Source organism: Nicotiana sylvestris, chromosome 8 (assembly GCF_000393655.2).
Source record: "Nicotiana sylvestris chromosome 8, ASM39365v2, whole genome shotgun sequence".
Lineage (NCBI taxonomy): Eukaryota > Viridiplantae > Streptophyta > Magnoliopsida > Solanales > Solanaceae > Nicotiana > Nicotiana sylvestris.
Window position 1 is genome coordinate 193,755,343 of NC_091064.1, and position 11,195 is coordinate 193,766,537.

At 33.3% G+C, this 11,195-nt stretch overlaps 1 protein-coding gene across 3 annotated transcripts; it reads right to left on the reverse strand.

Moving 5' to 3' along the window:
- Positions 1-2,542: 2,542 nt before the first annotated feature.
- LOC104237283 (NAC domain-containing protein 75-like) lies at positions 2,543-8,764 on the reverse strand. Of its 3 annotated transcripts, none has more exons than XM_009791396.2 (7): positions 8,602-8,764; positions 7,522-7,829; positions 7,129-7,309; positions 6,088-6,662; positions 5,041-5,328; positions 4,463-4,561; positions 2,543-2,690 (listed from the first exon to the last, which is right to left on the reverse strand). In XM_009791396.2, the coding sequence occupies exons 2-7, from the start codon at positions 7,654-7,656 to the stop codon at positions 2,601-2,603; spliced, it is 1,368 nt and encodes a 455-aa protein (XP_009789698.1). In that variant the 5' UTR covers positions 7,657-7,829; positions 8,602-8,764; the 3' UTR covers positions 2,543-2,600. The 3 variants fall into 3 exon arrangements, with proteins under 3 accessions (XP_009789698.1, XP_009789697.1, XP_009789699.1); XM_009791395.2 differs by lacking the exon at positions 8,602-8,764 and adding an exon at positions 8,014-8,142; XM_009791397.2 differs by lacking the exons at positions 2,543-2,690; positions 8,602-8,764 and adding an exon at positions 8,014-8,142 and having other exon boundaries at positions 4,513-4,592.
- Positions 8,765-11,195: the final 2,431 nt, after the last annotated feature.

Here is an 11,195-nt window from a genome sequence, read left to right on the forward strand (position 1 = left end):
GGCATTATCCAAACATTGGTGGATGAGCGTAAGAGCTTGTTGATCCTTCTTCCTTGTCTTTGCCAAGACATCTTTTTCATTTTGAGGTAGAGCTTCCTCATTATCGGGTTTTGCATACCCTCTGTCTACGATTTTCCACACATCCTGTGAGCCAAGAACGACTTTCATACGTAGATACCACTTCTCACAATTATCTTTTGTGAGACGGGAGTACTGAAAAGACAGCGGACCATTATTCTCCATGGCTCTGATACCACATTGTTGGGATAAAAAATAATATATCCCGCCCAGGAACAATATTCACGGTAAATAACAATGACACAAGAGAGTAACAACGACACCAAATATTTTAACGGGGTAAATTACAATACTCGAGCGGAGAAATATAATACCACTATAATATTACAACTTGGTAATGTCAAGAGACTATTACAACTTCGAAAGAAATAACACTCTTTATTTTCAACACCTCACACTCACTATTTATCTCACAGACTACAATCTGTGGACTACTCTCTCTAACTCTTTGTTGCTTCTCTCGATTTGGTGTGTCTTCAATGAGGAACGAATAGCTCCTTTTATAGGCACAATTTTCACCTACCCAACCAATCTGATTGGTTCAAAATTTACAAAGTCCATCCGCCCAAACTTTTGCAAATTTTCAGCCTCCTATTTTGTCTTCTCCAACTTTAACATAGTAGGTGAGGTATGGACCCCACATATAAAAGGTATTTTTCATTAAGGGTAAAATAAGAAGATTAATTAAAAAAGGGTCTTTTTTTATATACTAATTAAAAAGGGGTCTTTTTTTTATATATTAAAAAAAATAGAAGTTGGAATATAGAGAATATATGCATTTTGCTATACCTTTGTCCTCCAGATATATACGATATATAGATAAAAGGTGAAAAGCCAAATGTTGTCCTTTTCATTCCTTGTTCGTACCTTTATTCCTGCCTACATTCAGAAACTACGATGAAGTTGCCTCACACACCTCCATGTTGGATTTCATCTTCTTCTTTATTGAAATTACTAATTTTTAATTGTTACTACATTGCATTCATGCACGTCCTAATTAAAGATAAAGATGCTCCATGCACGTTACTCTTTCTCTCTCTCTTTAATTTGTTATACTAGTAAGTGTAATAGATTCTGCAGAAGAAGGCTCTCGAATATGGAACAGAATAAAGCAATAAAGAGCATTCCTTGTATCACTAACAAAGTTATGCACTTAAAATTTAAAATTTGGTTCTAATTAAAAATATTCAAATTGCATCAGAAGAGATTTTAGCCAAATCTGATCTTCTTTTCCTCCTTTTCTTTTGCTTGCCTTCAGGAGACCTCTTAATTAATCAATCAGCTTGCGAAAAACCTAATAATTTTAGTACTTAATTACTGTAATGAATATGAAGCGCTGAAATTCAAGTTTTCCAATGCAAAAGTAACTAAACTATCACAGTCTCCGTTTCAATTTATGTGATACTCTCCTTTTCTGTCTGTCCAAGAAAATGATACTACCTATTTATATTGAAAAATAATTTAGCTTTAAACCTCTCATTTCACCCTTAATGAAAAAATTTATAATCATACAAATTTCTATATATAGCTTGTTTTAGATCTAAAATCTGTTTTTGTTTCTTTCCTTTTTAACATCACGGCGAGTCAAATAACATCACATAAATCGAGGTGGAATAGTTCTTTGTTTATCATTTTTTAGGTCTCAAAGATCGGGCCAAGATAGAATTCAAAGGCAAAACCTAACATGAACGAGAGCCAATGGACATTTAGAGCAAAAGGTTACGTAAACACTAAGTATTAGGTTTAGTAGATTGGCCACCAGGCTCTAACCAGAAGCAGCTTTACTTGTGAGACTCTTTAATTAAATTTATCTAGAAAACTCATATATAAAGTTGTGTGAAATATAATAAAGGCAACAATGCATTTATAAAAATGTCACATCTCATTTCTATAAAGGGAAATATATTTGTGTCCCAACATGAACAAGTATTCTACTTTAAAAGTGACTGTTCAAAGACACAGTAAACAAAGCTGTGTATGCACTTTTGCACAAATATTCCTATGGTATTACATGTTAAAAGAAAAAAAAAAGTAATATACAAGGAAAAGAAGAATAAAAATAAAGAAATATTAATAAATTGGCAATAAAGATGATATGGTAATCATAATGGTGATGATTTTGATGGCAGTTGGATTCGCTTTGGGTTTTGGCTCCCGTCTTGTATTTTGTCAGAATCAGTGCAGCCTTTCTTGTCTTCTTTCTTTTTTTCTCTTTGTTTGTGTCTTCTTTTCTTTTTCCTTTTCTATTCTTCCTCTTCTTCTTTTCTTCTTTTCCAACATGGGGTTGTTGAACAGTTAGTTCAGTTGGTCCTTAGCTTTGGCCAGTCATTCAACAAGAAAAGATAGGAAAAGGTTATAAATTAAAATCCCAACAATTGTCCCGTTTGGCCACTTTTTGAAAAACAACTTCAGCAAGGCTTGAATTAGTACTAACGTGATGATAAAAAATTTTGTCCCCTCAGAATTTTCCACTTCATCTTCTCTTCTTTGATTCTTTTGCTTTCTTTCTCGGCATATTTCTCCTACTCATGATGATCCGTGTTTTCAGGATCAGGCCAGAATGAGGAATACTTCAACCAATCTGCTTCTTGAGGATTTGTGAGTGATGACTCCTGCAAAAAATAAAAAATAACTACATAAATAGCCTACCGAATTCATTGTTTAGTTTTCCTAACTGCAGAACGATATAGATTATACACTGATTATATGAGATAAACACATTATATACAAACTATAAATATATTATACATCTGTCGAATATTTTTTTTTATGTGGTTCAGTGGGCAGCTATTTAGGCTAATTCTTAATTAAAAAAAGTGACATCCAGAAATAAGGGTTGAAGCCCTCGTAACATTTTGGAATTGCATTTGCCCAGGGCACACCTCAAGAATCTTTCTTTTTTTGCCCTTTCTGCCAAAATGTGTCTCTCAATATATATTCTGAGAAGGCAGTGACTGACGCAGACAATCTCATGCACACATTCATATAACTACATATACATAAAAGTCTTTGTTGTCACTATCTTGCTTTTCCTCTACGCTTTCTCTTACCCCAATTAGGAACAATTGTAATGCAGAAAAATCATATTTTTCTTCTTTGTTTTTTTTTTTTTTTTTTTGTTGTTATTCAAAAGTTGCGGAAATTAAGGAAGGACTTTATTGCAAAACCACAATTAACAGCTTGAGAATTTAGATTTATATCAGGTCTGGTAGCAAGTTCATTTTGAGAATATCAAATTCAACAAATTGTTACTAGCACAGTTAGTCACCTTCTGTAAGTTTTTCATAGTATTGGCATCAGCTAGCTTCATCAATCAGATAGTTTTAAGCCACGACTTCTGATAGTAAATTAGTTCTAGAGCAACCTAATTACGTTGGAATTAATCTTCCCTTCAAATTATTCAGTTTATCCAGGAAGAGCATGCAATTTCCTAATTTCTATCTTAGATAATGAAAACATTTGTATATCATGAGGACTTTTCAAATTTTACATAAGAACTAGTTAGTCGAGGCTGAATTTTGACCAGGTCAAACTAAATCCTTGAAAAATAAACGTCACGACAAGTTTTGAACCAAAAGTAAAGCAAAAGAAGAAGGAACTACGCTTATCCAACATGAAATTCCTATGATTGTCCTACTATGAATGGAGAGCACCGAATGGGGAAAGAAAACGACGAATAAAAGAAGGAAGACCAAAAGATACAAAACGTAAAGAAAGTAACTAAGAAATTATTGGAGAGAAGAAATTGGTACTACGTACTGAGAAGACTATGTGAGGAGGTTAAAGAGGTGGAAAGGGAACGTCGATAGGATAGAGGAAACTCTCCTTTCTTTTCCATAACTTTCTCTTAAAAGAAAAATACCACAAGAAAAGGGTTTTGATCATAGTCACCTTTTGACTGCAGAATCCCATGCATGCAAGAACCAATTGAGTATTACCAACAACAACAACAGAAATCGCACTAGTAGGATCTGGGGAGGGTAGTATGTACGCAGACCTTACCCCTACCCAGGGTAGAGAGACTGTTTCCGAAAGACCCTTGGCTCAAAAAACGAGAACAATTGAGTATTACCAAAACTGAGAATTGGTTAAAATTAACAAGGTCTGGGTGTGTATCCCTCGCTGTTAGTACCAATAATTTTCTTAGTTTTTCTGAGTTTGATATGATGCTTGAAAATAAAATTATAAAAAGCAGGAAAATGGCAAAGAATAAAGAGAAAAAGAGAAAAAGAAAAATAATACTCTGACAAATAAAAGAAGCAGGATATATCTTTCTTCTCCTTTCCAACCGTACTATCTTTTTTCCTTTTCTCTTGCATAGTTGTTAGTAATATGACACGAAAGAATGATACGGTAAAAAAGTTGGTGACTGTATATTGTGTACCTCTTTGATATCAGTTGATGAAGTGCACCCCATTATGAGTTCTTCCAATCCAGATGCAGACCTTGCTCCTAGTTTATGATGTTGCTGCTGTTGTTGTTGCTGCCGAAATATACACTAATTAGAACAAAACCTGAACATAATCATATCTGTGGTCATGTATTGTCTGCAAGAAACATGGATATTAAAACTCCTATAGGGAAAACATAATTTAATGTTTCCTACTTTTTGCTGACATGTAAACCATCATTAATGTAGTCCTCCACCTCCTTTTTCTTACTCCATCTATTTGATACTTTTAGGTTTCGGAATTCAAACTTGTTAATTTTGTCATGCATTTGGACATAAAAGAATTCAGTTTTTCAAAATAAGATTAACATATTTGAAAACAATGTAAAAACACTATAAGTCAAAATAATTACTCTATATTTTTAGAAATATCTAAAAAGCATATGAAAAAATTATGGTCAAATAATAATTCATTTGACTCTCGAAATCCGAACGCTTTGACATGAATTGGGGTAGCGAGAGTAATATAGTTCATTAGGAAGGGAAAAAGTATATTTGTGTTGCTGAGTTACCTGAAAATTATAATTCCTGGGAACATGGAAGGAATCGTGGTCAAGAATAACGGAAGTGTGATGTAGAGGAGGAGGTGGAGCTATAATGGCTGAAAGTGGAGGGGATGGCCTGCTAATGTTGAATGCTGCACTAGTTGCAATCTGATTCTGATGATGGTGATGATGTTGGTGAGAAGGTTCATTGGTCACGTGATGGGGATGTTGCCTCTGGGACTCAGGTTCTTCGCACGTGCCTGCTGGCGCTGCTGCTTCACTTGCCATTGAAGCATCTGCATCCATAATCCCTGCCTGTAAAAAATGTCTCTCAATACTTAAACTATTTTAGCTAGCACTAAGTAATACAGTAGTATTTTTTATGTATTCTCTTTAAGAAATATTCTCCTAGTAAATTTCATGCTTTAATATACTACCTTTATAATAAAGTAATTTAACATAATTAACATCATTTGATGGTTGTTGTTGTCAAGCAAGTCTGGTATGGTTTTCATCATGCTGAGTCTTTAAGCAATGTGCTGTGAAGACTGATTATTGATTAATGTCATGGATGAACTTGGATTTTGGTGAAGCTAATTAATCTTAGGACCAAATACTAGCTATGTCTTGAGTATCTCACGGTGAAAAAGAAATAATATATCAGATATAGGAAAAAGAAAATTAGAAAGGTAGAAACGAGAAAAAGGAAATAAAAGTTACAATAATGCTATAAATCCACAAGAATATCAATAGTTTGATTCAATATGCAAAAAAGCAGATAAATTTAAATTTTTCTCTTTTCATTTTAATACTTAGTCTGAAAGAATATTTATAGGTCACGGGTTTGAGTTGTGGAAGCAGCCACTAATACTTGCATTAGGATAGACTATCTACATCACACCCCATGAGGTGTGGCCCCTTTTCGGACCCTGTGTGAATACGAAATGCTTTATGCATCAGACTGACTGCCCTTATTTTTTAGTTTCAAAGATTTTATATGATTTTGAAGAAAACAAGCGCTAGAAAAGGGATTATAATAAATAAATAAATAAATAAAAAGGAGCAGAATAATACCTCATCAAAAATTTTTCTAAATGGAAGAAAGCTAAAATGGTCAGCTTTAAGTTGTTGAATGTTGAAAGTATTGTAATTACTGGACATGGCAACACCAACAGCAGCAGAAAGTTCATCCCTATGACTATGAGAATTAGGATTAATATTATTGATTTCCTTAGAAGAAGAACAGCTCCCACTGCCACTATGATCCCCAGTATTAATACTCCTCTCATTATTAGACCAAGTAGTTGTATTACATTGCCTAGGCTGAGTCTGATAAAATATCTTTGACACCACAAGTTCACCTTCTCTTTCTTCTTCATTCTGTCCTAAATGATATTGATGCATTACCCAATTTGTCTTTTCTGGTTTTCTGTTCTTCCCAAAGTTTGTGTACAGTACTAGAATTTTCTTGCACCCTTTTTGCTTGCCGTTTACCATCACTGGCCTAGTTTTGCCTGTCTTGTGCCACCGCGTTTCGCCGCCTTGTAAGTCGCATTCTGTTTGGATTTTCCTTCTTTTTCTTGTCCCAGTTGTGTAAGCTTTTGATGGTCTGTGGAAGAAATGTCTACTCAGTCCATCCTTTGTAACACCTACTCATATGCAAATTCAAAGTTAGGTTTACTTAGGTGCAACAAACTGCTAAAAGTGTTTTATCTCTTCAAGGTCAGTGAGAAAAAACATGCAAGATAATAATATAAACGAAATCTAGCTAGCTAGCTAAAATCCATTCAAATTTTTCACCTGCCTTAGCAGAAAAGAGAGCAACATAGTAAAACCTACTACTCCTTCTGCCCAATTTATGTGGCACAATTCACATTTTGAGAATCAAACTTCTCAATTTTGATAGTAAATTTGCACATAAAAACTTTAAATTTTTTAAAATAAGTACATATTTAAAAATCACATAAAAAATACTATAAAACATACTATAATTAATAATTTAAAATATTTGAAAGACGTGAAAAAATTATCGTAAAAAAATACTCTCGAAATTCGAACACTGATATTAAATTGGGAGGAAAGAAGTAATTTCTTAATTATGGTACAAGTAATTGCCTGGAAGCTTCTCAGGATGAGTGTAGCAAATCCCATCTTCACCTTCAATAGTAGGGATGAACTCATCAATCAAAGGGTGGGATTTTGATTCTTTTTTAGACACTACTTTTGCTTCAAGATGTTCTATCAATTCTTGATCTGTTGGATCAAACTTCACCCCTGCTGGTAGACCTACCCAATCCTGCACTAATTTAAGCTCCATTAAATACATTACACTAGCTTAACATAAATAAAAACAAAAAATTCTCTACTAAAACCTCAAAAAAATATCAGAAAAATTGCAAGAAAGAAAACGAAATCACACTTTTTTTTTTAACAGAACATTTTTTCCATAATCTATCTGATATAGGGAGCTAAGAATATAGAGTAATTATGAAATGTAAAATTCTGTACCGGCTTTCCGTCGAGCTTTTGTCCACAACCAGGACACTGTTTGGATCCACACAATTGATGTTCCTCAAGCTTTGCATCAATGAGATCACAACTGCTTATGGATCCCAATTGATGACTGCTACTACTCTTATTCATAGATTCCACCTTCTTTATTGATCCCTTTGTAAAGTTGAGATAATACTTTATGACTATCAACTTAAATTAAAATCTTCCATATATAATCCTCCCTCAGGATTTCCTTGATATTAATTACTACACCTTTGATATCAACCAATACCCTTTGTCAAGCTTTATGCTATCAGCTGCTCCTGCGGAGCCAAAATAAAAAATTAATAAGTGTTGTTCTGAAACTCTAAAATGAAATCCATAGTCCATATCTCCCAAAAATCATAAAAACTCAAGAAAGAAAAACATAATTTAAAGATGAATAGGCAAATGAATATCTGAAACAAAATAAATACGAAAAAAAAAAAATCAAACCAAGACACATACCCTAAAAATAAGCCAACAGGAAGATTATAGGAGAAGGGAAGAGCGAGAGAAATTAAGATGTTGAATAAGGAAAGAAAAGAGAGAAGAAAGACATGGAATAGAAAGGAAGAGAAGTATTATGGTTTTTTTTTTTTTTTTTGGGGGGGGGGGGGGGGCATGAAGCTATAAAACTTGCTTTAAGTACCCCAGCAAAACACCAAAATTCCTTCTAACTTTAACTGAAGACAGCAGCAGGGATAAAGGAAAAGGTGCGCGCCCTCATACCTATCTATCCCTATATATTTGCTACTCTCTACGTTCTAGTTTATATACTTATTTTCATATTACTTCATTACAAAAAAGAATACTTATTAGGTTTATATATTTTAAAATAATTTAACTTGAATTTTTCTTTACACCATTAATGATAAAGCTTTTAAAGTCACACAAAGTTATGACATATATATTTAGACTACAAATTTTAAAACTTTAATTTATAATAAAAAAAAATATATGTATGTTCAAGATAAATATTCAAAAGTTTTCATTTCTTTGTTAAACTCTATTTTGACTCAAACTATATATGTCATACAAATGGAAACGACTTACCTTTAACTTCCTTTGCTAAATTAAGGAGAGCATGAAGAGGTACGGTTTCTCTGTGTATAGTTCTCTGTGTGTGTGAGAGAGAGAGGAGAAGGGAAGAAGTCGTAGAAAGAAATGTGGCCAGTTGGTTTTTTTCCTTTCTTTCTTTCTTTGTAAAGCTCTCTAAGGCTTCCACATCTTTGTTTTCAGACCTCTCTCTTGACTACTAAAGCAAAAGCTACGGAACTGTCTTCTCAAAAGCACACGGCAATCCCCTCCCCCCCCCCCCGGTGGGCGTACTACTAGCATAATAGTAATAATATTAAATTACAGAAAGCATATTTGCATTAACTTATGTTTTTATAAAATATAACTGAAAAGTTTGTATGAATTTCGATAAAGAAAAATACGGTCCAAGAATTATCAAGATATTGTTCCCTTTTGATTCTTTACTGAGGAATAAGTTTATTACTAATCTTCTCAACTTCCGCCTACAATTCGCTCACAAAATACTACTATTACTACGTGATGTATTTATATTCTTGATAAATTTTGACAGAGAGGATCCAAGAGAACGAGGGAAAACGAGCTGCTTTTTTCTTCTTTTGATAAATTGATAAAACAGAAAACTATAAGAGGAGATAATTTAAAAATATATAAACAAAATGATATATATATAGTAATAATTCTTTTGGAATAGATGTCGATGAGACATAGACAAAAAGATCGGGCATTTGGGGGGTGGGGGTGGGGCGTATAAAAAGATCGCTTGACATGCAAGGCAAATTAGCAGTAGATGGACCACCGCCATATTAATTAAATCATATTTTATGTATATATAGATGTATATTCAATTATATATACATGTTTGTCGAAATAGACACACAATAATATAATATACATACCATTGTAAATAGACAAAACTTGAGAAATTATAGAAGCACCCAAAAAATATTAGCTCATTATTTAAAAGAATAATTAAGAAACCAAATAATTATGGCATTAATCAACATATATTGGATCCGTTTCTTAAATTATAGTACTAGTATAGGAGAAGGCCATTCTGATCCATATATAAGATGCATCTGTATTATACATTTTGGATGCATCTCTAGGTTATTTAATTCCATATATAAGATTTTATTTACTATTTAATTACGCCTATCTCTTTGATCTTTATTCTTGGCCACCAACTCTTTAAGTACATTTTGGAATGATACCTAGTTAGTAAGACTTTTTCATCAATATATGAAACAATGTTTTGATGGTTTATTTCTCATGATTTTATAAATTTCAATATGAAGAAAAACATATAAATATACATTTTCATGCTAATAGTGGTTTTAGGTATGGTTTGGGTTGGGGGGGGGGGGCGAATAATAGAATGATAAATGATTTCAAGGTAGAAGACAAAGGAAGAACTAGCTAGGCAAGAAAAGGAACAAAAATATTTCTCATGAAAGAGAGGAAAAGAAAATTAAAGTTTTTTCTTTCTTGATTTTTTGAGTTTGGGGGGGGGGGGGGGGGTTGAGAGCACATGTTTTCTGCCATGGGAGGTGTAAATGTGTCGTTCTCTAATCGTTTGCCCATGAATAGGCATGCTAAAACTGCCATCATCGAGCCAAAAGGTCATGTCTAAACTGGCCACTACACTCAACTTGTTTCTTCAATTACCTTCCAACCACTTCTCAACTTGTAAACGGGCTTCTATATGAAGTTTATGAGTTTTGAGTTTGACATCAATCCATAACTCTTCTTGGTTATAATAACAACAACAATCTAGTAAAATCTCATGAGTGAGGTCTGGGGAGGGTAGAGTGTATACAGACCTTATCTCTACTCCGAAGAAGTAAAGATGTTGTTTCCGGAAGACCCTCGGCTCAAGAAGAACTCGTCTAAGTTACTAAATTGCAATTAAATATTTAGATATATATATATATATATATATATATATATATATATATGATAATTATTCTAATACAAATATAAAGTCTAAGCAAAAATCACTAGATTTGCCGAACCCATATTACTTATACTCTAGCTCTGCTGGAACACTGTTGCTTTCTTTTATTTCGTTTATTTCTTGCTTTTGATTGCCTATATATGAGTGTTTCGTCTTTCCCAAATCTTTTCTAACTCAATCCCGACCAAAAATCAAATCACTAGTGTCTCTTATTGAAATCTCTTTAACGTTTTCCTAGGCTATAATGTTACTTAAAATTCAGTTCCTTTAAACACCGAGATTTATGATACAACGTACATTTGAGTCTTTAGATGTTTAATATGCTTGTCTGGAGTCTGTTTATTCTTTGGACAAGCTAAGGGACAAAATGGAAGACTGAGAAATGACCAACCTATGTCCTTCTTGTCCACCGAAAAAAAAAAGACAAATAAAGGGTGAAACTGGGTAGCATAGAAGTTAGGAATTATATTTGATAGAAAAGGGAGAGTCATATGAGGTGGGTATGACTATAAAAATCCTAACTGTAATTTTTTCGCTATAGAGGTTTAGAAAAGGTGGTACGTGTGTATGGAGTTAGGTCCATCAAATAATGGCCTTCGCTTTTTGCTCACTCAACCTTTTAGTTTAGCTTTGACTTTCTTCTGATTTAACCAAA

What these genes read in the sequence shown, in the direction of transcription:
- LOC104237283 (XM_009791396.2), bottom strand. Translation starts at nt 7,656, where the DNA reads ATGAATAAGAGTAGTAGCAGTCATCAATTGGGATCCATAAGCAGTTGT. An exon ending in CCAGGAATTATAATTTTCAG is followed by an intron (nt 4,562 to 5,040) that starts GTAACTCAGCAA and finishes ATATTTCGGCAG; the next exon opens with CAACAACAACAGCAGCAACA. An exon ending in CATCAACTGATATCAAAGAG is followed by an intron (nt 2,691 to 4,462) that starts GTACACAATATA and finishes TATTTTTTGCAG; the next exon opens with GAGTCATCACTCACAAATCC.